Below are 26,555 nucleotides of genomic sequence, written 5' to 3'. Positions count from 1 at the left end.
TCTTTATCGGACATAGTTACGTACAATTGTGAAGGAAGTGACCATAGGCAGGTAGAGCTAATAGAACTATGTGAAAAGTGAGTTGGCTGACTGCTGTGAGAAAAGACAGGCCGATGCAAGTTTTTAAATAGTGCCCTGTGTGGCCAGCCATTGTTTTCGCGTCTGGTACCGGCACATGGGGCGAGTATAGCATCAGAGCCAAGTAAACCAGAGACAATCCTACAGGTCGCCATATTATACCTGTTTAATTCAAGAATTGCAAATTTTAATAATATTATTCTATTTTAATATTTTATTTATTATCAGTTTAATAATATACATAGTACGAATATTTATGTATTTATGAGATGTTAAAAAATGCGAAAATACAATATTCTCGGTGGCGAGCATGTGACTATATTCCCGACTTAATATTAATATACCGTGGAATGAAATATTCATAGACTGTAATAGATATTCAAAGAATGTATAGCATTAACTATGCAACAAGAATAGTATAACATTCATAGTAAACACTAATTTCAATTAAATTTAAAAGTACCTATTTCTATATTACAATCTCGCAACTGTACATAATATGCAAAAATATATTAAAATGTTTAAAGTAAAGTTCTTGCCATGACATTCAGTACCTAGATGCCGAATTTTGAAATTATATTTAGAAAGGTATGAACAACCGTGACATACTTATAAATTACAATGTAAATGACATTGTACGACACATTCATTCCGCGACATTTTCCGACTGATATTCGTCACGCGTAGAAATGCAGTTCATTTCGTTGGTACGAGAAGAAATGAAATGGGGTAAAAGAAAGGTCAATTTCAACCTGGGGACTTCAAAGATGAAATTCTACCACGAATGACATTTTACACCCTCTGTATCATACGATGAATTCTACTAATTTGCATGCACGAATAAGATAGCCATCGCTCTAAACGATATTTCAAAACTTATTATGCATGGATCATGGTTCGTAAAAGAGGACAAACATATGTACGGGTAATTAAATCGGATTGGATTGGTACTGTCGGAACGTTAATTACATTCGCTTCGTTAGGAAGCGTGAAAAGCAATTAATTTCTTCGTGAGCGTCTTGAAAGAAGCAGCTTGTGATTCTCGAAAACCTGGTCGGTTTATTTGAAGAAAATTTCTCGGCGAGATAATCCTCGAAACTCATTCCAATTTGCTCCAATTCAACGTACCGACTTTATGAAAGCACTTTCTATTCGTAAAGTACATTCTGCTTACTATTTTCTCTTCGTCGTGTGCACAAACGAAAAGTTTGACCAGCTGCCAAGTAAACTCCAGTATACGCTATTCTCTCTATTTCTAAATTCTTGTACTATAATTTCTAAGGATTTGCATTTTCGATTCGTTCATTCGAAAATACCGCGTCCCTTTTAAGGATCGAAAAGATCGAAATAAGAGATAAGAAATTAATTGCGAACGATTACGAAGAATCGTCAGAATTATGCAACGTTCCTATTTTCCCATGCAAGAATATCATAACATGCATGTGTCTTTTTCTTTCTTTTTTTTTGTTTTTCAACAGAACATCGTTAATAATAGAAACCACGAACAACTAATTATTCTAACCAACTTGTGAAGATGATAATTCTAGCGATAACAACGTTACACTCAGCGTCGTAATTTCTCAGTTGTTTTTTTGCCGCTTGATTCAGGCCAGAAGATCAAAGTAGCCTCTCGAAATTATATTTACGATAAAAAGATTTCACTCAAGTGAATTAGAATTGCCTTTCATCTATGAAGCTTTCTGCTATGACGAAAGTTTATTTGCGACTCCTTTTTCCTCGATTGGAGAAAATTGATAATACGGTTCACGTGGTTATTGAACGAAATTGTCCTTCTAATTATAACTCGAGACTAAAAACGTGTTCCGACCATGTCACTCTGGCATTCTAAGGAGCTTTCTCAAATGATACGGTATATAAGTGCCGGTTGTATTTCCGTCCATCGTCGAAAACACTCGTTTTTCATTTTATCGGACGTGAGAACGACAAGTTACGTCATTCGTATTCTTATAGCGTTCATTTCAACGTTCTCAGTCGGCGTAATTTGTTGTTGTCTCGAAATTATTGACAATCATAAAGAATCAATTGGCGTTATGTGAGGGATATTTTTATTTATTTAGAAAGAATTAGAATTCATCAACGTTATATACAGCATACTGTTACGTACCATGGAACGATCTAGCATATGTGGCAATGTGGCATGTTGATAACATTCTGATAATTAATGATGCTATTAAGCTGGTCACAGTAATAGAACGGTCAACATGCGAACTCTTCCATACGATATATCCGTCAGTAAATTTATATTACATTTTTTAATAAAGTATATTAAGCTTCTAATAAATGATTGAAAGAATAATTAATTCTGCAACATTAATTGAAATAATAAATTTTATTTTGTATCGATTTTAATAATAGATGTGTCATCGATCACAGATTAAAGCAAATTACGAAAAAGGAGAGAAAGGATTATGAATTTCTTAGATTCTCATTCGCTTATTCATCTATTTCTGGATTGAAATTTATATCGTGTTTCCAGTTTCTCACGATCCATTCGCCCAGGATCGGATACAACCTAAGGTCACTAGTCGATTAGAAATCACAGCTATTTTAACTCGATGATGTCACTGAGACGTTCTCCTTCATATAATTAGTTAAATAAAAATTCACGGATTTTTCAAATTTTGGGCACACTCCACAACTTGTTCTTTTATGTAGAGTCGACGTACTTTCTTTTTACATTTCTAGTTTTTGATACAAAAGAAGAAGAATCATTCGATCTTTTACATACGATAAATTAATTCTCTAACATGTCTGTAAAAATTCTAACAATATTTTCCTATCGTAATATTGCGTTAAATCTTCGGAAACGTTATGAATGAAAGTAGAACACTTTATATCAGTTTATATCAATTTTTCTATCAACACGTACTGTAACTAAAATAATTAGATTATCATATCATAAATGAACAATTCAAAGTGCAATAAAATATTGCATTTAGAAGTACAAATCAATTTCCAAACATTCAAGAGAATATCAATATTTAATATTTTATTTACTCGAAATGATTCCTTATTTTTTCAATATTTAATAGTTCATATACTCCATTCATAAAACTTTTATTTTGTTAATTTCCAGTATTTTAAAGGTCCGATACAAATATTGCAATCATTCCGCAATTTTTTTTTTAGAAATTACATGTTTCCCTTAAATTTCCTCGAATTATTTTCAATAGTGTGATCATAAAATATTTGAAATTAATAAAAGAACGGTGTAATGTCGACACTCACATCCTGTCAAGACAAGCGGCAGCACAACCCTGAGGAGGGCCACGTTCAGCCAATACTTGGACATGCCTTGATTTGCTCGGATGGCCTTTCACCCTGAAACACACAAAGAGAAGAAGGTTACTCGTAAAATTATCCACCGTGTACGTTGTCAACATCTCGAGATTTCAGAACGGCAATGTCAGCTCGACTAGAATCGATACGACACTGCCGCAGTCGGATACCTTTAACCTCGTTTTACCATGAGACGCGATTCTACCGTTCTTACGCTCAGCCTTCGGTTTTACAACCGAGTTGACCCCTTCAGAATTTACAGTCTGTAGAATTTTATTACTTACCGTTACATTGTATTCTTTCGCGTAGATTTTTCGTAAAACCGTACAGTACATTTCTTCTGACATTTCTTGACATGATTTCTCAATTAATGAACTACTGACAGAACGAGGTCAATTTGGTTTGATCGAAAGGACACTTTCTATTTGTGCGCTATGCGCTTTATTAAATTACAGTTATACGTGGGTTAATTTTTATCACAGGCCAGTTGCCACTGAGAATTTCAATTTTCATTGCATCAATCACAATCTAAAGAATTCTCGAAACTTGAACGTTTGAGTATGTTCAATTGCAGAGAGCATTAATAAATAAATATTTATTTATAATAAATAAAATACTAGTATGATAGTAGAACATAAAGTTATACATATGTAAGTAAGTGTAGTATAAATAAGTACCAAGTGTAGTCGGCACGTCATAAATTTCAAAGAAATATTTTTGTTTAATCTATCTTTATATCATGGTGATTATTTTCATGAAAAATTGCTAACATGCCAAGCATTAATAATACCCGAACCATGTAACCAATGTATCTAGTGTGTAACGTGTACGCTATATACCATCTGCACCCATTTCCTGCTTCCGTCTAAGATTTCACAATGGTGACACACTTGGTTTCTCGTTCAAAAAAGCTAGCCACTCATTACACGTTTTTGGACGATCACCAGAATTATATATATCTAGTGGAATCTTACGATTTATGATCGCGATTTAACGTCTCATTTGTCATTCTGAATAAATGAAACGTTGAAAAAAAAGAGAAAATAATGGAATATTTCTTTAAAAAATCCTTTCAACTTTCATGCACCTACATCGTTAAGCTTTCTTTCGACCGTGTTTGCAGAAATAGTTGCATGTTTATTCAAGATCGATGAAAACGGGAACAAAGTTAAGGAGGAAATTACCAACTTAAAATTATCTGGTAGAATAGTTCTGAGAATTAAAAGACCTTTCAGCTTGTTCGTTTTTCGGTAAAAAACAGGCACGCCCAACTTAATTATCAAGCAATTATACGGGGTAGGACTGTGCTCGTCCCATAAAAGGCGCGTCTACACATTTTCGGAATCAGCCTCGCTATCGTCCGACCAGTGATAACAAAATTAGTAGTATTTAGTAATAAATGTAAAGATGGGGACATTTTTCTGAGAAAAAGGGCTACATATCTACGATAAACGTATACACAATGGTATACGATAGTTCACAGTCAGATAGATTTCTTATTTTGTATTTCAAAAGCGACATATTTAAAAGAGTTTTTAGTAATATTGAGTGTAAGAGTATAGAAAAGAAAGAAAAGAGGACTATAAATAAACACTGCTACATAGTTATATTATATAATATTGGTAAAAATTCTCTTTAACATATCGCCTTTAATTGCTTTTAGAATATGAAGCGAGAAATTTATCTAAGCAATAATTGTTTAGCGTCATAAGGGATACTGAACGTATCTCTTTGTCAAATAGTCAAATTTTCACGAAATATTTACTTTTCTTGTAAATACGAAAAGAACAATGCTCCCTAAGAACCATTATAATTACCAATCAAAACGTAACTAAGAAACTAGAACTGAAACTTCCGTAGTAGTTTTCTCAATTCTTCCAGAAATTGCCTCAGGTATTCCCCTGTCAAGCCATTAACATAATCCTTTCAATGATCGAAAAAGGCAGGTTTCTTGAAAGACTCATCAATGAAAAAGTAACACATAGAGTTCTTCTTGAAAATTTAGCGATCTTAAGCTTTCCGTCGATACTGCTGATACCAGTCATCTTGATTATTCATTTGCATTTATCTCAGACTATAGGTAGCCTCTCGATACCTTGAAGTGCTCCAATAGATGGATGCATGGGCAAGGTTTTATCGTTTGGCCTAGATAGAGGGCCCACGCGATTGTAGAAAGATAGGACGAAATGGAAGTATAGCGTTTTAGAATCTACGGCCGTAACTCTATACGAAAATTTGTCATCGACATGCTATACCATTGATCGTGTTTACGATCGAAATGAAATTATTATGTAACCGCAGCAACCTATATCTATTCGCAAAATAAATGCCGAAACAATAGATGTTATATCATTTCCGTGCAACTAATTTTAAAATAAAATTGAGAAATAGAAGGTTCAGAGTTTCCTGTTTACGTTCAGACAAATTCGAATTCCTCCGCGGTGAATTACTTTGCTTCGTGCATGGTTGTTCTTGACAAGTTAAAAATGTAGCTAAATTGTACAATTTGTGTAACGGTATATATATGTTTGTTTTTATAGAGAATTATCGCGAGATATCAAGAGAAGGCGAAGCAATATACCCAGTTTTATAAATGGGGTTTCAGCAGGGTAATCAGTCGACGATACGACTATGCGAATGTTTGAAGAGATATATTCTACAAATATTATTGACGAAACAAGAAAAGATAATTCATATATTCCGCAGTTTATGAAGCTTTAATCTGCTAGCTTGGGATTTTTATGTTAGGCGCAAGATATTGAAAAACGTATGATTTTGTTGCATCAATTTTTTAAACTTTCTCTTTTTTCGATAAGTATTTTTGTCTCTGTAAATGTATCATTGCATATCATTCTAAAACTGACAATTTTCTCTTATGCATATAATTTTGATCCTTTTAACATTTACTTAATATTTATTCTAACAATAAAATATAAATCATTAAAATCGGATACTCCATATGCATTACAGATTGAACAGAGAACAGGGAAATTACAGATAGAATTCAAACGAAACTTTGTTAAAAATACGATCTTTCTTTATCAAGTTAGACAGTCATGAGCATGACTCAATATTACGAGGCAAACTGCTAGTAATTCTATCTGAATGAAGAACTAATCTGCCTCTGTCATGATTCAACAATGTAAGAGAAGAAAATAAATATCACTTAAAACGTACATGAAATTCGAGGGACCTGTTGTCTGAGAGTTCAAGTGAACGATCACCTGTCGCCACGCGTTAAGTACATTTATGTTACTTAAGCGACTCGGCACGTGAAACTGTATTTTAATCACTCGCGTGTCGTTTTGTCCTTACTAAACCGGTTCGAGAAATGTTACACAAATTAAATGATAGCTGTACTTGTTATATAAAATATGGAAAGTAGAGCGTCCATTGGAATATTTAATGGGTGGAATAATCTATTTAAGTCGCACTCTTTAAAATCAGATTCATCAAAATAGGAAGTTTCATAAAAATATTAAAACATATTAATTCAATTGTACAAAAGAGCTGTGTTTCCTTGTTCGTAATCATCAAACACGTTACGATCCGGTTCAAAATAATCTCTAGATCCTATAGTTACATGTTTGCTTTCAAATTTTTCTGACAGCAATCACATCGATCGCGAATGACTATCACACTGATTGTTAGTTGGCAAATAGATAATACGGTGATACGATATTAGCAAGAGTTCTGTGTCAAATTCATAGACTGCACTAAAATTGTGCAATTTAAATTTTAATACAAAATTAATTTAATTTTGTTAAAGTATTTGTACCGTACTAAAATTATTTCATTTATATTACCGAAGTAGCTGTTTCAATTTTGTTAAAATAAAATGCTGACTGATATAAAGGTGTCAGTTGTAAGGAAGTTACTGCAATCGTAGAATTAGTATTCGTCAGTACACTACGAATCAATATCGATGACAAAAGCATCGTGGTATCTCGATAAATTTAGCTCTCAGTATTCTAAGAGTGAGACCTACTCAGCTCTTATGGAAAACGCACAACATTCTGTTACATTGGACAGGCTGAATCGTTTCTGAATGAACACACGTGTCAACTGTTGTTCTCTTTCCATAGAAACATTCATTAACTTCTAAACACGGTAAGGAAACGAAAAAAGGAAAACTATCGCCCCTATTTCATTAAATGCTACTCATCTAATTAATGCAAAATACGTATTAACGAGTATTAAAAATTTCTCATGAAACATCAAGAATACATTAAAAAATGTAATAAACGACCACACAACGCGTACGGAGTCTTCTTAGAATAATTACTTGTCTGTCGTTTAAAAGAAACTCGGGTTTTGATTCGCAACCGTTAAACTTTATTACGCTCCTTGGACACCCTTTTACAAAGAAACGCGTGCACATTGCGTGCAGCGGCTTTTGCGTAGATGCGTGCCACACGCGATATGAAAGGTCTTGATTAAGGGAGTGCACGATGCTCGGTACGCTTTCAGAATACATATAATACGCGTTGAATTTCTTGATAATTTGATAAGCAACGACATCGTTTAAACAATGCCTAAACGTTTTATCTAAATTTGCGTTATTTTTTTTTTTTTTTTTTTTATTAATTCTATTTCATTTTAAATTAACAAAGATTTTTTACTTCTTCTGTTACACTGTCGTTATTTTCCTATCATTGTTATATTAGAAAATTCTCTAGACAAATTTCGGAGGAATAAAGTTAATTTCTTTTTAGCTTTAATTTAACGGAGGACGTAATTTTTTTTATATTAATCTTATGAAGAAAAATATCTTCTTAATTTCTTCTTTTATATTAATCTTATGAAGAAAAATATCTTCTTAACAAATAGAAGATTCGATTTTAATAGAACAACTTCTTAAAGAAGAGGAAAACTTTTTAATCCGAATATTCACAGTTTGGAAATGAAGGATTCAATTTCGGTAAGTAGCGTTTCACAGGAAAATGCAAGTTATTCTGTTTTGCAAATTACTTTCCAATCCCTATATAACGTTAAACCGCATGAAAAACACATGGTTGACACTGTAATTGTCTGTAATTTCGAGTTGATGACAGTACGCATTATCGGTTACATCGACAAGGACGAATGTAAATTCGCCAGGAAGACAGGAAGGAACAAATAGATCGTGTACGGTATGATTCATCCTTATCGTGAATTGAAACAGTCGTCAGTACGAATAATTATTATCAATCGATCGAAATATTTACTCTCGCTGCCATGTTTTCCTATTCCAAGTTTGGAACCATGCTCTGGAATAAACAGATCGATGCACGTGTTTCGTAAACGCTTGTTACGATCTTCCAGCGTTCCCGTATCTCTAACAAATCACAAACCAGTGAAACATCGACTGCTTTAGGAACGATTCATGTTTCAACCGCGTGGAACGATCAGGTTCCTCGTGTCTCGCGTTACACGCAACGTACCTTCTACTTACTTTTTGGAATTTTTATTAAACTCAATAAGAAACAGAAAACTTCTGGATACGACGGAATTGTGACGTAATAAACACTTTTGGTCTCGAAGAAATGTAAGGAATGTTAGGTTTCAAGATTTGTTTGTTTGAATAAAGAAAGAATGGTCAGATTATTTGAAAGAATCTTTGTCGGAGCTAAACATAATATGGATTTTATCCATTCTTTAACAATTTATTACATCTACTTTCGACTCATGTACAGTGACTCTAAAAAGTATTTGCAAAATTTTGAAACGTTCTTTTATCATTTCATTTTCATAGTATCAAATTTCTGTAGTTATATGAAAACACTAAATGATACGAACTTTAAATTCAATGTAACTGGAGCTGATTAACTACCATACTATGTGGACGATATAAATAAATACAATAATATACAAATATCGTCTGTAGCCACTGTAAACACCTCTACGTATTCTCGTATCTACAAATTACAAAATATTTGCTATTTCCTATTAAAATGATTACCAGTTTATCATATTCGAAAATTTACACGGACAATTTTCCAATAAGAACCTGAAAACACGTAATATTCCAATTTTCTTCCGGACACAATGCACAGTTCATAAGTATCAGTCCCCTTTCTTAACTCTCGCGTAACTTCGACCACGTTTCAAATCCACTAAACTCTAATCAATTTACTTCTCAAAGCATTCCGTGTTCCCTGTCACCGTCCACGCACCTATAGCCATGCTTTCTTCCCTTTAATATATTTTCAGCGGGTTGAACATACCATGCAGCCATGACTTTACTCCCGGTATACGTGTATATCAACACATACATCCAACAACATGCACACTGAAACGCAGTCAGCTGACTGCATTCGGTGAATAGCAAGGCACAAGAAAGGAACCGTGGAGAAACAGGCTCACCTTGAATGAAACCACTCTGCCGGTATTTCAAAGCATCCCTCTGCACGATTTCTCTCCCAGCTGTCTTCCCGTCGATCGAACTTCCAGGAGAACAACATACATACGCCTTCCGGCTTCAGCACGCGCGAAATCACACGCTGTCACACGTTTTCTGTCAACTTTCTCTCATTGACAATGATATCAGTAACATGCACTTGATTCTATACACGTCGGTATATATATATGTATATATAATGTTTTTATTTTCGCCAAAACGGTGTGGATTTAGGTTGAACGCCCATGAGGCGTTTCGAAGAAGTAGTTGTGACGCATTCGTTGGTGTCGGAGTCACTGATACGTATCCGGTGACGAACGGCGATCAACGCCGGCTCGACACTCACTGAGCCACCTTTCTACGCCCGTTTCTGGCGTCGACCATCCGCGCTTGCGTACCTCCTTTGCGTCATTTCCCTCGCAGTAGCGTAGTTTGAACAATTTCGAATATTTGGGGTATCTTCGAGCAATTGTTGCGTCGTGAACACGTTTGCGAACTTTTCTTTTTTTTCTATGGAGTAAGCAAGTTTTTTAATGTTTAAATACTGTACTTTATCTTTTACTTGAATTAATTCAGAAAACAAGATATTGATCGTTCGATAATTGTTATAGATATTACTTGTTCTTTATCTCAGCTTGTGTTACGTTTAGATCGAAATTAATTTCTACCGAAATTTTTAATCGCCGGGTTCAAAGATTGGTTTGCGGATTTTACGTTAGCAATCGCCGAAGGAATTTTGGTTTAAGAATTTGTGCGCGTCTCGCGCGGTATAAGATTATTTTAAGATATATTATCTATTATTATTAGACCGTGGACGTTTGTGTTAAAATACGAAAAATATCTGAGATAAACTATTTATTATAATATGCAACGGATAAAACAAATTTTTATTCAAACCCTGTTTCTTTACTTATAATATGTATAAAAATATGGAATTGCATAAACATCAGCAATTTGATTATTATGTATTACGGAAATGTAGGTTTCTTCGCAAATATTAATCCAACTGAATTAATTAATATTTTACATAGCTCGTAGACATATGAATACTTTTGTTCGTAAACAAATTCTATTTTACTCCATCCTTGATCCTCTTCTAATCCAGCTATAATTTAGACAAGAAAGACTATAAAACATCTATGTCACTTCTTCTAAATATGTAATTCAGCTAAAGATCGCTGAAGTTATCAGAGATATAGAACTGCAATAGAGCTTTTAGGCAAGAAGCATAGATTTTGCAACAAGAATACAGAGAGTGAAATACCAATTTTGATCTATAATTACTTTGACTTCTGTGATTGTCTTCTGATGTTAACAGAAACGCAGAAGGACGATGGAGGTATTGGACAAGAAAGCGAGATTGTAAGACAAATATAACGATGGTAGAACGTTAACTCCAATTCGTATCTTAATTTTGATCTTATTATTTTGCTTAGATATTAGTAGGAAGTTAGGACCATGGTGCAGGTGTTAGGTAAGGATAGAAAATTGTGGAAGATGAATGGAGCTAACAATAGACTTACTTTAGACCATAGTTCAGCTGCGTTCCTATTATTCTCGGAGAAGCCCCAGTGGTAATAGGATCACAGACTGACAAAGGTATAGGATAAGGAAAATGAGTCACTCAAGTTAGTTAGAAACTTGCACATTTTTTAATTGCAAATGTAATCGATTAGTGTCATCGATTGACGGGTAGATGGCAATAGCAGTTCGTTGTCTGTGCCGAGTTGAGTGAATCAGTTGAATTGAAATTGAATGGAAAACCATCACGATAATGATACGCATCATTATCATCGTTATAATCATCACGCAGTACAAGATGAAATAATATGTTTAGTCTGATCTTATTTTTGGAATACATTATAAGCAAACGATTGATAGAAATTTGGGAAACAAATGTAATTTTAAAATTTGCAACCCTAAGATCCTTGCAGTCTGATTTAATTTTATACGTTTATTTCAAATTAATGTTTTTGTTTTCTCATTTTCTTCTTCTTTTGATGATCATAAAATTATGATATGGAGTTTTTATCGTCGTTTGCCATTTCTGATGGCGTGATTCTTTGAATTATGGCTGTGATTAAAAATTTTCAAAGTTTGTATAATATATATTATAGAGTTAATCAACATCTAATTTCTTCATGACCCAGTGGAAAAAGGCGAGAATAGAAAAGCTGAAACTCAGTGGCACACACGTCGCTTTTATCCACGCCCAAATACTGAAAATTAAAGAAAGAATAAATTAAGATTTATTGTTCACATTCGATATATATGTTTAATAAAATTGTACTTACTTGAAATTATATTTATATACTTAATAGTGCATATAGGGTTACGTATGTTTTACGAGGTAAGAAACCAATCATTTTTATCTCAGGAAAGAAAATAAATAACACTGGCTTAAAAATATAATAAAGTATGTAATTAAAAGTTTGTTGGGAAACTAATATCGAGGAACATAAAGTAGCTTATCTATAACACTTCATACTTTTTTTTAGCTTACATGCCCTTTAGATGTTTGTATTTTCTACTATACTCTCGTTCACGCATTGTAATATTTCAACATTCATATATAAGAACAATTTATACAATTCTAAAAAAAATGATACAAAATTTATAGTAAATAATAAACATTATCTACTGCAAGATTTTACTTTGTTAATTAGTTAATTACTACTAAAATCCAGTTAATTCAATAGAAAAGTTATGCCTACTTTAGAAATAACTAGTACTGAATATTTTATAACAATTTATCGATTTACTTGTAAACGTTATCATCCACCGTAAATGGATACGAGGTAGGAATAGACCCACATCCGAAGATAACCACATGTTTAATCGGTACATCATCAGCGTCGGTTTTCGTCTGTTCGATTTTAAAGACTACATCTTCCCCTTCGATTACCTATCGACGTAAAAATATAAATCACAATTTTGCTCTTTTAATAAATATACATATCTTTCCTTACTATTGTTGTAGATATTTATGGGTTTATGGGAAATTTAAAAGTGATAAAGAACATTTAGTGGATTAAATGAATGCTCAGGTTCTATTTCCTGAGTTGTCTTCATAAAAATATAAATTTGCATAAACATTTGCAGCTTATTGCGTTACCTTTCCAAATACAGTGTGTTTTCCATCTAGCCACGGTGTGGGAACAGTTGTAATAAAGAATTGACAACCATTCGTATTCTTTCCAGCATTTGCCATACTGACATACATGGGCCCATTATGGCCAAGGACAAAATTCTCATCGTCGAAGTATTTTCCATAGACGCTGATCGATCCAGTGCCATCGTCATTCTCTATATCTCCACCTAAAAGATGACCAAGTTATCAAATTGTGAACTAAATTTACCCAGTTGTAAACCAAATATAATTCTTTGACCTCAATTCCGGTTACCTTGTATCATAAACTTCTTAATTACTCGATGAAACCTACTACCCTTGTACGTTTTCCCTCCTACCCCATCAGTGGCTAAAGTGATGAAATTCTTTGTGGTCTTAGGCACGACATCACCGAATAGTCCTATAACGATTCTTCCTGCTGGATGATCGTCTATCATGATGTCCAAGTACACTTGATCAGTGACGGTGAGATTCTCAGTATCCTGACATAAAATTTTGAAAATTAGTGTAGAGAAATGAAAATCGATGATTTGATTCGAAATCCAGAAGTCTCGATTCTAAAAATTTCTATCTTAACTTATGGGCCGATTTGAATGCTAATTTTTATGTGAAAGTTCTAAGAATACACGAAATTACAGGAAAAATAAAAATTACTATAAGAATACATTTCATTAATATAAATATAATTAATATTATTAGTTAAAATATGAATATTTCCTTTTATGATACGAACTTAGATATACTTTCATTGTGAAAATAATATAAAATATAGAAACTTCAAATCGCCGTTAAATCAACTGTATCATCTGCCAAATGGAAAGTTTATTCGCGTAAAATGAATCGAATTGTAAATGATAGTAGTTAGCGAATCAAATGATTTTTTACAAAAGGGAAAAGGATAGGATAAGTAGTGGCACAATGGTATCGTGAATAGTTCTGGCACATTATGCTGATAAATTCTCAATTTCCACGACTTTCACGCGTGTAAACTTGCGTTTTACAAACCGCATCGTTCTCGCTGAGAATCGTCGAGAATCCGACGTACAATGGTATTAAGTGGATGAAAGAAACCTTATACAGCCTATATGACTATAAAACGCTAGCGATCTATACTTCGATCTTCTTTTTATCCTCTTTTCGTAATCTAACTTCTCTGTAAAAATACATCTTTCGAATTTCATCAGACAATTATCACCACGTAAAGTTTATTCCATATCGAAATTTACACACATTTTATCACAGACATATTTCTTTCAAATTTTATTAGAATTTTATTTCACAAAAATTCCTTGTTGTTTCTCTGTATTTTTTCTTCGCGATCAAGAGCACAACGCCAAACTCTCGCGACGATGTCTTTAACGTCGTTCAGATAACGGTATGCAGAAAAACACAGTTGAATCCGCAATATTTCCGACGTTTTACACGAAATGGTACCTCTAAAGTTGCGGCCAATGCAACCAGACAGGCTATCGCCAGCAAGATCTTCATGGTTGTACGATTCCATCCAGAATGCTTCGGATTCTCTGATAGTTTCTGCTTCATCGTTCAACTCGGACGCTCGCTTAAGTGCGAGCAGAAGCACCACGCGGAGACTAAAGAAACAGCTGGGGACGCTTGCGCGGAATGTTCATGTTGAAACTACGCAAATTTTGTCTGAAATACTAATGAATCTAATACTCTAACTAATACTCTGAAGGAACTAAGCATCGTCAACATTGTTAATTAGATGCGTTAAAAGTTCTAACAGTTTCTCTTTATTTTATTAAGACCTGCATGTTTTTAATAAATACAAAAATAAGAAATCGGAGTCTCTGCTTATCTCTTCTATCATTTAGTGGTTCTAACGTCAATTTTCATTTACCCACTAAATTCCGTCTGCCTATAAATTAAAAGAAAATTTGTCTTATCTCTGAGTGCCTCGAGCATTCCATTATTTCTAACTATGTAAAAGTACATCAAGTATATCAGCTTAAAGTATATCAAGTAGTTATATCAAATAATAAATTCAATTTCTTTCACCAAGAAATACATCCCTTAACAAACTCAATTTTGATCGAAACAAGTTTAAAAATAACTTTCTCTTTACTAGAAACAATCTTATCTTTCCTCTGAATCCCTCAAACCTTTCACAATCCCACAGCTACTGATATCTATAAAATACCAATCAATCGATAATTGTATCAAACAGTAACGGTAATAATGTCCGATAAGACAAAATTTATTCAAAAGAAGGACATTGAAAAACCTCGAAATAAATTTCGAAATTTGTCAACCACCGTGCGAAACAAACTTTTCGCGGGGTCAAAGATCCCCGAACCTGGCGATTGAAGCGCTTCGAGGTACGCTCGTTAAGTCCCGTTATTCCCGATCGCCGACCGGCTCGAATATTATAAAAGCAGGGACCATTGTCGATCCAAGAATAGTTGTGCACGATGAAGAGGACCGGTGAATGCCACGGTGCGCGTTTCATCGCGTTTGCGTCTCTTCTCTTCGTTGCTCTCGTCGCTGAAGCGGCGGTGCTCGATCGTCAAAGGCGAGAATTTGTTATTCCAGACTGGATCGAGATCGTAGACGAACCTGTCGCAGAAAATTCGAAAACGATTCAAAGGGCGGTTCGAGTGAGGGACGCGAAGGTAACATACGATGGCGCACAGGTTTGGAGGATTCATGCATCCGAGGCGCAGAAGGACTTGGTATCGAACGTGACCATGGACTGTCAGGAGGCTGGATGTTCGTAAATTAGAAGAATTTATGTTATCGATACACACGACAGAAATTATTTATTTCTATGGATTTCGATAATAGGACACTTTACATTCAAAATCATAGAGATTTTAAATTGTAGGTTTGATATAAGAATCGAAATTTTTTAAGTTGGGAATGAAAGGAATTTTTTAAGGATTCATTCATTTTTAGAATTTCTTCTGTTTCTACAATTAGGAATTAATGGATTTTCTGAATATTTAACAGTAGAAGCAAAAGCTCCGAATTAATTGTCAATTGATAGATATATATATATTTTCTTAATATTAAAATGTTATACTTCTCATTAGTTGCCACTGGTATTCTTAAAAATTTTCCTGATTAATTATGCCCTTATCATATCTTTTACTTATTAATGATTTCATCACGCCAATTCAGGATTAATCCATTGGGTTATGACATAAACTCGGTCTGTTGTAATATATATATATTACATGTATTAATATAAAAAATATAAAAGAGTAGTACGAATTTACGTTACAAGCGAATACAATGCAAATCGCTGAATCGATCAAAGAAATTATTACTAAATATTTAACTTTCTTATTAGACACTCTCATCCAAAAATGAAACGTCTTTAAAAAATGTTAAGATAGATACAGAGATACAATTGACGTTTTATTTTTATTCCTCTTATAGTACTCTCGTTATGGGCTGGAAATGACACAGCAGTGGACGTAATGGTTCGTTCGGAAGAAATTTCAAGAGTGTCTCGCTACTTGGGACAAAAAGATCTACAATATCAAGTAGTGATCGAGGATTTGCAGAAAGCGATAGACGAAGAGAATCCATCGCTTTCCGAGGAAGAGATGGACGAACTGGAAGGTCGCAAAGGTTTGTAGTAACTTTCTACCATTATTCTTGTATTTATAGCAAATTTCTTTACTATATATTTGCTTCCGGTTTCATGCTTTCCACGCTTAATATTCTTTTCTCTATTCTCCACTTCCCGTACAATTAGCCTAAACTTGAGCGACTAAGACGTTTTAATGATCCGACATGGTCGACGTGAAAAAGAAGCGTCGTTACATTTGACAGTGAAACGATGTTTCACTTGTTATTTTACTCGTTCCACTGACACGAATGGCGACGCTGCGGCAACTCGTTTAAAGCGTTATCACGCAGTCGAGTCACGCAGCGAAGAAAGCCAAGAACAAATCGTCCCTACACGGCCATCGGTTCGAAAGTGATTTAGATAAGTGAATTTTATCAAGTCGAATCATCGTTAGACGTTCCGAATCAATTTGGCCGAATGAAATTTCAATTCGTCTAACGACATTTTAATATCTTCTTGTGTTAATGATCTACGATTGTGGTCGAGCACATTTGGATTTTGAAATGAGGTCCTTTAAAAATTGTTATCCACAGGTTATTTCCGATGAGAATGTACGAGGTCATCGCCCTCGTCGCGATTTAACCGGTTAACCCAGTTTCGACACCATCGACAATGCTGATTAACATTAACAGTTACATGTGCTCGAGTGTGTCTACATTAGTGTGCGTGCATCTGCAGCACACGTGCGACCGCACGTTTTCACGAACAATTTTGTTGTTTCAATCACGATACCGTTACGCGTTTCCAGCTAGTTCGTTGGAATACGCGTTGGCAATCGGCCCGGTTCGAAAGTCATTCGAAACAGCGAGAAACGAGAGTCTTGGTGATTCGACTGGAATCGCGAATGAATCGACCGAAATGTAACCTGACGCGATACGTAGATTATTACTAGGGAAATATTTATTGGTATATACTAACAGTTATATTTCATTGAAGTGCTTTCGAATCGAATGATATAGAAAATTTTTCTAAATATATTGATAAAGTTATATCTGATAAAATTTTCATTATCAAATCATATTGTTATATACTATCTTCAGAACGGCTAACATATCAAAATAAAAAATTTCTTTCTTTAATATTTTAATATTCTATTTTAATATTCTAATATTTTACTTTCATGAGTGTCTATACTAATAAAACACCATAAAGCAAAAAGTTTGATATTCTTTTGATGAGATGGAAACTCTAATAAGATTTTTCTAGTTTAGACTATGTCAATTCCTGGCTATGATTACAACTAACAGGCAGAAATACGCCACTGAATATTCAGCTTCTGGGTAATTTTTTAGCTCGTTCCGCTTGGTGGCAGGGAGTCGCGATTAGGGTGCCAAATAGATATTTACGTCCTCGTCCTCTTCGTTATCCTGTAGCTAGCGTGCACGGTATCGGTGGCCCTTGGCGTTTCAGGGGTGAGCTTCTTGCGCGTACAATCCGCTTCGTTGATTCAGAACCGTTCCTCTTAATTATTTTTATCGAATCACCTATTCATTTATTCTTTCAATATATAAGTGTCATATGTTATTTGCTTGTTCGTCTCTGAATCCACGGAGCGGAATATTATCATGTGTCGTTTAAGGACACCGAACGTGCAACCTCTGAATAATCTTGAAGGTATACGTGTCAGGTCATCGAATGGAATGGACCAGTTATCATCGACTCGAGGACATCCATGGATACCTTGATTACCTCGCTGAAACTTTTCCCGACGTTTGTTCTGTCGTCAGCATTGGTAATTCCGTCGAGGGCAGACCTCTTAAGGTATGATAAAATACAAAGATTTTCAAGTTATAATCTCAGTCCTTTGACAGCGTAATAAAACGATGATAAATTCAAAATGTGCGATCTAGAAAATAATTATTTCTTTATCCTCAAGAGTTGTTGTATTGTTGGCATTAGATTTGCCATTATATTTTTGTAAAAAATAAATGACATTGTTATTGAACATAATCAAAAACTACGAATACCGAAGAGAAGAAATAATGTGTGGTATGTAGGTTTTAAGAATCAGCAATGGAAAAGCAAACGCCCCAGCATTGTGGATCGATGGAGGCATCCATGCTCGAGAATGGATCTCACCAGCAGCAGTGACTTACGTTATCAATCACCTGGTTGAAAATAGCGAGGATCTCGAGGCTGATTATTATATTCTTCCGGTGGTAAATCCTGATGGGTATGTTTCTATTAATATTATAACGTGTATATTTATAGAACATTATTAGAATGTCTTATATTTTTTTCGTAACTTTTTACATGGTTTTATAGGTACGAGCACACGTTCACGAGAGACCGTTTATGGAGAAAGAACAGGAGAAGGTCTGTTGGTAGTCTGTGCACCGGAGTCGATCTTAATCGGAACTTTGGTTATCGGTGGGGTGGCATGGGAACTAGCAAAGATCCTTGTCGTGAAATTTATGCAGGCTCTGGACCGTTCTCTGAGCCGGAAACCAACGCTATTCGATACTTTTTCGAAGCTAGCGCTGCTAATTTTAAAGTCAGTTGAATTTTCAGTACACCATTCGCTAGATATGGCACAGCTCCCAATTATTCGAACAATACACCTATTACATCCTCTTTTGCTTCTATTCTACAATGACCATGGTTTTTATCGTATTATATATTGGTTAAAAATTTTACGTGTTTTGAATTTATCTAAGCGATGTTCATCACCTTTCGAGGTCGTTCGAATAATTATGAGCGGTCTTTTGACATAAGAATATCTTTAAAAAATGTCTAATTTCAAATTTCGAGCAATTCATTTTTTAAAGTATCCTCTTAGTATTTGACTAATCGTCTGATTTGCAATTGCTTTTATTTTTTAGGCATATCTAACATTCCACAGTTATGGCCAATACATTCTGTACCCATGGGGTTACGACAAACGAGTTCCACCTGATTATGCTGATCTTGAAAACGTTGGCAGACAAGCAGCGGCAGCGATGAAAAAAGCAGGGGGTGCCAATAGCGTTTACACGGTTGGAAATAGTGCTACTACCCTCTACGCAGCCTCTGGTGGCTCCGATGATTGGGCCAAAGCTATTTTGAAAATGAAATACACTTACACGATAGAATTGAAAGACACTGGAAAATATGGTTTCGTTTTACCAGCTCATTATATAATTCCAACAGCTAAGGAAGCGTTGGCCGCGGTCATGGTCGTTACGGAAGCTTGCAAATTATTGTAACCATTGACTCGTAGCGTAATTGTATAAATACAAGTTGATATCGGTTGTTGTGTGTACGGTGTATCTGTGTATTGTATTTATTAGCGGATAAGACGAGTGATAATTAACGAATGATTATTTATTGAATAAAACAAGTTAACAATAAAGATCCGTCGATATCATTTAAGAATAATTTAACATGATCGTACTGATCCACGTGACGAAGGCGGACACTCTCGTGTAGACGGAGGGCGCGTTCTTTCCACCGCAGGGGAACAAACCCCATGAAACGACTCCCACCACTTCTGCTTCGCCAAACTCGTTTCTCGTGACTAATGGTCCTCCAGAATCACCCTGAAAATAAGAAATTTGTACGTTAGAAAATTGAAAAATTTGCAAGATCGGAAGGTAAAATAGTTTGAATGTTCGGAATCATGGAAGATGAAAAATCCGAATGTTTAAAAATTTGAAAGTTAGAGAATTCGAAAAACTGGAAATTCAGAAGATAGAAAATCTAAAAGTTTGAAAATTCAAATATAGTACGTGCTAGGTTTATTGATACGATTATATTATTAATTGATAATGATTATATTATTAATGATTATTTATTAATAACTCGAACAATTCAATTGCAAAATAATCCTGCGTTAAAGATTATTTAAAAGTACTTTGCAAGCAGACAGACTGCCGTTCAAAGGGCCTGTACAAATATTCGTCGGATGTAGAGGATTCTTTTCCTTCGGCTTTAACGATTTAGCTACTGCTTGTTTGCACACATCGTAATCGATGATCGGGAGTATAGCTGCTTGAAGATTCTCAGGCTTTTCGTGAACACGAGTCCTTCCAATACTTCCCCAGCCAGTTAACATCGCCTCTCCAGTAGGAATAGTATCTGGATACGGTAAAGAAACGGTTGAAACAAAAGGATTTAACTCGAATGGATATTCCACTTGCATCAGTGCAATGTCATACGGTCCTATGGTCCTAAAAATATTAAGTAAATTAGTATTTTAATTTCAAAAACATAATTGTAACTTACAAATGCGCTATGGATATTCATGTAAATTTATATTTTTATAGGCACAATTAAAATAATGCAACTGAAGTAAAATACTTTGAATATTTTTGCATATTGTCAGTTTTCAGATTTCCCATAAGCGAAGAAAAATTTGTCAGCCTAATTGTAAAACTCACCCATCGTATTGTGGATGAACGAATACTCTATTCACTAATCTACTTTGCTCGGTTTCCTCAACAACCTCCAATTTATATTTTCCAACAAAGATGTGAAATTCTCCTATTGAAGGTGCCAGAGTTTTGCAATGTCCCGCAGTTAAAATCCATCCAGCTGTCACTAAACTACCGCCGCAGATGTGTCTCGAAGGGATTTTTCGTTCTCGGTCACCCCAATGCACCGACACCTGCCAAGGATGCAGCCCTTTCTCCGCGTTTTTTCCTCCGACGATCCTTGTTGGTCTTTGCGCCAGCATCGCCACGCTCGAAATTATTTCTATCGATGAAAAAGTTCGTTCAGATAAGATTAGTAACGATATCGTTTAGGTACACTGATAAAATTGAATGCAAACGAAATAATACTTTCTCACCGTCCATTCCGATGCACAGAGCAAGATTAACGTAAAGAACTATCAATAATTGTTTAAGAATATAATAAACTTTCATTTCTTCGCGGAATTGTTTATCCTATGAGGAACAGAGATCGAGTGGTAAGTTTCGAGAGTGCAATCGCGGAAGAGCATTCTGAAGAGGAACTGAAATCTTTCTTCCTACCAGCTCAGAACTAGTTCTATTCTCACTGTAGACCTTTGACTTCTTATGGTGCGCATTAATAGAGTTTAGGTCTTAGTTCTACCACCTACCTGATAGTTCGTTTATGGGAATTTCGTTCCGTTATGTGAAAAGAAATAATGATGTTTCTAAGGAAGTTATTAATATTTAATAGTTCTTTCTTTTATCGTTTCTTTCTTTCATACATTTATACATTTATAGGTACGTACTTGGTTATTGCTATATATTTATTGGATATTTATTGGATCTAAGTAACACTTTGCTTATGAGATTTTTGTCTCATGCTGATGCTTCCAAGGAACTAACAACATTTAGTTAGTCTTCATTTAGTCTTTTTTCATCCCTTTATTTCTTTCATATATCTGTACATTCTAAATTTATTCAATAAAACGAAGTAAGTAGGTGTAACACAGCCTCCTCGATTTTATTGTACGAATCGATTAATCTTCCTTATCGAGTTATTTTCATTTTTACATTTCTCATACCTATATATTTTTTCACATATTTGTAGATTTATATATTATTTAGTTCTTAAATATACATAATATCCTATCCTACACACGTGCATACAATATAATATACAAATATTTATATATTTATACTATGACAAATATTTATACTTTGGTACACTTGTTCCTTAGTTTTTAGATATGATATTTTCGATCCAATTGACGAAGGAATACACCTTGGTATATACTGATGCTGCGCCCACCGTTCCACATGGAACAATTCCCCAAGAAACGATTCCAATGAGTTCAGGTTTGCTACCGTCGAGGATCAATGGACCGCCAGAGTCGCCCTTAAATGTATAAAATTTACCAATGGAGTTCCATGGAAATAGTAAGAAACTGAATAAATGTGAAAGTGCCTGATTCCTTACATTACACGCTGAAAACCCGCCAGTGAGCGGTCCAGTGCAAATGTTCGTCTCGTGCAAAGGAGATGGACCAGTGAGTTTCTCTATGGAATCTTTGCAAGTCTGCAGATCGATGATTGGCAACTCGGCAGTTTGAAGTTTGTCAGGCATGTTTGGATTAGAGGTCCTAGATGTTGATCCCCAACCTGTCAAGACCGCTTTGCCCGATACTGAGTTCGACCTTGTCAGACTAATCGCTTTAACCACGTTGTTCAGTTTCAGAGGCGATGCCAGTTTTAACAATGCGATGTCATATGGAGCCACATCTCTGAAATTATCACAATGACATGTCGAATTTGTGCAGAGTGTATGGTTCGATTCAGCTACGACTAGACCGTACATGTTTATATTAAATTTATATCTTTATGCATTTGAGCACAAACAAAGAAATTTATATCTTTGAACTAAGGTATTGTCTCGTTCACTAATTGTTCTAATCCTTATAATTTTCTATATCTAATATAATATAAGATAGTAATATAAGATTATTGTAGATATAAACCATTATCTCTTACGTATGAAAATCATACTGGAAATATAAGATCTTTAAGTCCATTATATTTTCGGTACAAAACAATTAAAGTGTGTTCTTCAAGTTCTCAAAATTTGACATCCTTGAGTTTTCTAGAAGTACGTTTTATATTTTTCATTATTAATTCAATGAAACGTATAGTTACCCCGTATATTTTTCGTGTACAAACGTCTTCACGACTTGGATACTTTGTTCAGTGCTTTCTGCTAGCTTCAAATTGTGTTTTCCAGCTTTCACGATAAAATCACCATAGGTTGGCACAGCCAGAACACAGTGTCCAGCCGTGACGATCCATTGATTATTCAGGATAGCTCCTCCGCAAAAGTGGGAGTAGCCAAACAGCCATCCCCATTGCAAAGAGACTTGCCATGGATATTGCCCAGCGGTAGCTTCGTGTCCTCCGACTATGCGGCTATCGAACAATGGCACGGTAAAGCCACGATAGGCTTTTGCTGTAAATGCAAACAAATAATTTGATTTTAGATTCAAGTATTTTCCTATTTTGTGATAATTATAAAGAAACACCATCTGTAATATCGCTTGATATTACTGAGTAACAGGAACTATTTTAATATAATTATTTATTATAATCGTTTGAAACATTACTTTAATTTCATTATCATGAAATTATAAATAATTTAATTTCATTTTTAAGGAATTTTTAAGGGAGTAAAACTAAAAGACTCTGGCTGTCACTGATCTACGTTGAAAGTTCACTTACAATTGACGGTCGCTGCAAGCAGGGTAACGAGAATGGTCACTTTGAGAGACATTTCGATGATTTGCTGTAGTGCATTCTGGCAAGAGAATATATACGGCTGTTATCGATATGGATTATCGCGGCTTATCGTCGAAATATCTTTCGAGATCGTTGATGCGGAGATTAAAAAGATTTCACCGTCAAATTTTTGTCATCTTTTCTTCCTACGATCGTCTTATCTGTTTTGTGCACGACAGAAATTTTTTATAATTGTGACACGAAAAAATTGGTTACAATCGGGTCGTGGACGCGTGTACTGCAATTGTGCTACTTTCCTCGTGTCAAATACCAGATAATGATAATAATAATTAGAGCAGTCGTTAAATATGAAGCAATTTTCGGTATTGACAAGACATTTCGATTTTGAAACATTATTTCCTTTCTTCGAAACAGACTTTTTACTTGATATATGTGTCATCTTTGTTTGTCAATCAAAATGAATTCCGAAAGGCAATAAAAAATAAAAGTCTCGTACATTGATTATAGAAATCGTTTTTACTGTTTTCGTTATGGTTTTTTTTTTTTAATCTTGATTAATCTTTCTGATATATTTAGACTGATTCGAATATGATCTCCGAGTTTCGACATCGATTAATTTCTAATCCCTGACTCTTGCTTATCGATCATGGCATTTGAATTGTAATACAAATAAGAATGGAGGTTAACTTTATTGCTTTTTGATTAACAAATTCACTTTTATTATTTCGTTTATTCAAAAAATTTTACATTGTATTTTATGCAAGGATCTTATTTTTTTTTTGGTATTATTTATTATCGTCATAGAAATTTGCTATCGAATTCTGTAAAAAGATATTGAAAGTAGAGGATCAAAATCAAATTATTTCATGTGAGAGTGGATCCAATCGACGTAGGAGGCAACACGAGTGTAGACGGAAGGCATGTGGCTAGATCCACATGGCATCATACCCCATGAAACGATACCAACTTGTACAGATTTTCCATTAACCTTTTGGGCGAGTGGGCCACCAGAGTCACCCTGGAAACAAGTCGAATAAATCCATTAATCTCTCGTTCAAAAATATCTCTAACTAATCGACTCATCTGCATTTGTAATCCTTGTAACCTTTTCTAATTTTAATTCGAACTCTAATTCAATTTCACTGGCTTTTTATCCTAAAAAATCAGAAACTAATCTTTCACTCTACTTTATCAATTCCATCTTTATCTCCAATTGTTTTCCATCCATATTCCGATTTCGATTCTAATCCCATTTCACTAGTTTCTTATGCTAAAAACTCTCTAACTAATCCCTCATTCTACTTTATTAATTTCATCTTCAACTGCAATCATTTTCTATACATATTCCGATTTCATGCGCACCCTGAACTAAAGATTTCATAATCATACACGTATAATAATTTAAAACGATATGACATATACTTACAGAGCAAGCAGATACTTCTTTGCCAGCAATTCCAGAGCAGACCTGGGTGTCGAACAGTTCAGGTTTTTGTCCAATGACAGATCCGGAGGTGAGTTGTTTGTAGCAGTCCTGGTTGTCGAGGATGGGTACAACAGCCTTCTGAAGAACGTTTGGCAAAGAGGGCTTAACGGTTTTAGAGACTGATCCCCATCCAGAAAGGACAGCTTGTCCAGTTTGTTTCTGTCCTTGTTTGGGCAGGGTGATCGGTTGGACAAGGTCGTTCAACTTCAAGGGCGTTGCCAGTTCCAACAGAGCGATGTCGTGTTGCGCAACGCCACTATGAAACCATAGAGAAAAGTATGTTAGTAAGATGAGCGATATGGTAGTTTATTTATTTTAAAATAGTAAATCGATCGAAGGAGCCACTCATCTCGTATAGCTTCTCCTTTACTTGAAGAATAAGAAATGTCGAAACGAGATTGCAAATTATCAGTGACAAAGTGAAGATACAAGAAAGAAGGTCGTTCGGTCACGTTCTCGAGAAAATTGGGTTCACTTCTTAAGTATCTTTTAGAAATAGAAAGCAAGAGAGGGAGGGGAGCAACGTGGAAGGTGAGAAAACGAGGTCTTACTTTGCCCTTTAATTAATGAAATCTTATTTCTCTATGAGAGAAGAAATTCTAAAATTTTTTAAGTGTAGATACGTATTTCAGATGTTGAAATGAAGAATCATTTACGATAGAAACGATATTAAGGAAGGAAAAATGATCGGCGAACAAAGATTTCCATTGGTCAAATCTTTTCTCTCGCAATTTCAAAATGACCATTCGAATAATCTTCAAACATTTCTTACCCTTTGTATCCACTGTGGACTATGCTTCTGGCAACCTCTACGACTTGTTGACTGGATTCAGCCTTGTTCAATTCGTATTTGCCAGCAACAACCCTACTCTTTCCAAATTTCATGACGCAGTGGCCAGCGGTCAAGATGTATTTTTCGTTCAGGATGGAACCACCGCAGGAGTGACTGTATTGAGTTACTGGTGGGACTCCCCATTGAATGGAAACTTGGTATTTGAATTCACCACGAGCGGCTGGAACACCATCGGTGATACGGGGCTGCAGGTTGGTGGGTATGGCCCAGCAGACTGTAAAATATTTATTACACGTTAATATTTATATATCCAGATTGATATGCATTTTAAAATCTTTTCTAATATTTTATAAGAATTAAAGAGAAGAAAGTATCCAACATTATGAGTGAAATCTTGAATGAGATATTCTAAGGTATTAATCTCTTGGTAAATTGATGTAAAAATAATTAAATAAAACAAGGAAGAAGTTATGAATTTGTACTCTCTTACCCTGGAGGAGGAGAACGACAGCCAGAATGCTTTTGGTGAACATTATTGTATGATTGCCTCAATACAACTTGAGAAATCTGGTGGAAATTACGATTTATATACGATGCTACAGGTCGATATCTGGTGATAATTCTAAATTATAAT

The 26,555-nt window shown here is 34.8% G+C and overlaps 5 protein-coding genes across 15 annotated transcripts in view; 1 reads left to right on the top strand and 4 right to left on the bottom strand.

Moving 5' to 3' along the window:
- LOC100643905 (piezo-type mechanosensitive ion channel component) overlaps positions 1-10,089 on the bottom strand; it is a 28,751-nt gene extending 18,662 nt beyond the window's left edge. For all 10 annotated transcript variants that reach the window (XM_048411548.1, XM_048411552.1, XM_048411555.1 and 7 more), the window contains exons 1-3: positions 9,724-10,089; positions 3,328-3,420; positions 25-240 (exon numbers count right to left, since the gene is read on the bottom strand). In XM_048411548.1, coding sequence (XP_048267505.1) covers positions 25-240; positions 3,328-3,391 — 280 coding nt within the window. In that variant the 5' untranslated portion in view covers positions 3,392-3,420; positions 9,724-10,089. The remainder of the gene's footprint in view (positions 1-24; positions 241-3,327; positions 3,421-9,723) is intronic.
- A 1,297-nt stretch (positions 10,090-11,386) lies between these two features.
- On the bottom strand, positions 11,387-14,488 carry LOC100644575 (peptidyl-prolyl cis-trans isomerase 6). The gene is made up of 5 exons (XM_003400058.4): positions 14,322-14,488; positions 13,162-13,369; positions 12,873-13,075; positions 12,520-12,662; positions 11,387-11,976 (listed from the first exon to the last, which is right to left on the bottom strand). The coding sequence occupies exons 1-5, from the start codon at positions 14,427-14,429 to the stop codon at positions 11,877-11,879; spliced, it is 762 nt and encodes a 253-aa protein (XP_003400106.1). The 5' UTR covers positions 14,430-14,488; the 3' UTR covers positions 11,387-11,876.
- A 797-nt stretch (positions 14,489-15,285) lies between these two features.
- On the top strand, positions 15,286-19,818 carry LOC100644458 (carboxypeptidase B). 2 transcript variants are annotated; one of them, XM_048411630.1, is made up of 7 exons: positions 15,286-15,617; positions 16,290-16,484; positions 17,778-17,897; positions 18,113-18,246; positions 18,483-18,658; positions 18,751-18,979; positions 19,308-19,818. In XM_048411630.1, the coding sequence occupies exons 1-7, from the start codon at positions 15,320-15,322 to the stop codon at positions 19,668-19,670; spliced, it is 1,515 nt and encodes a 504-aa protein (XP_048267587.1). In that variant the 5' UTR covers positions 15,286-15,319; the 3' UTR covers positions 19,671-19,818. The 2 variants fall into 2 exon arrangements, with proteins under 2 accessions (XP_048267587.1, XP_012170722.1); XM_012315332.3 differs by lacking the exon at positions 17,778-17,897 and having other exon boundaries at positions 19,308-19,815.
- On the bottom strand, positions 19,818-23,736 carry LOC100644940 (transmembrane protease serine 9-like). Its single transcript, XM_048411527.1, has 7 exons — positions 23,625-23,736; positions 23,049-23,355; positions 22,336-22,639; positions 22,096-22,254; positions 20,844-21,196; positions 20,318-20,633; positions 19,818-20,003 (listed from the first exon to the last, which is right to left on the bottom strand). The coding sequence occupies exons 1-7, from the start codon at positions 23,674-23,676 to the stop codon at positions 19,833-19,835; spliced, it is 1,662 nt and encodes a 553-aa protein (XP_048267484.1). The 5' UTR covers positions 23,677-23,736; the 3' UTR covers positions 19,818-19,832.
- Positions 23,737-24,352: 616 nt separating this feature from the next.
- LOC100644694 (trypsin-1) lies at positions 24,353-26,555 on the bottom strand. Its single transcript, XM_020866289.2, has 4 exons — positions 26,412-26,555; positions 25,901-26,195; positions 25,069-25,384; positions 24,353-24,660 (listed from the first exon to the last, which is right to left on the bottom strand). The coding sequence occupies exons 1-4, from the start codon at positions 26,452-26,454 to the stop codon at positions 24,502-24,504; spliced, it is 813 nt and encodes a 270-aa protein (XP_020721948.2). The 5' UTR covers positions 26,455-26,555; the 3' UTR covers positions 24,353-24,501.

This window comes from Bombus terrestris, chromosome 13, assembly GCF_910591885.1.
Source record: "Bombus terrestris chromosome 13, iyBomTerr1.2, whole genome shotgun sequence".
Classification (NCBI taxonomy): Eukaryota; Metazoa; Arthropoda; class Insecta; order Hymenoptera; family Apidae; genus Bombus; species Bombus terrestris.
This window is presented reverse-complemented; position numbering and strand designations above follow the sequence as displayed.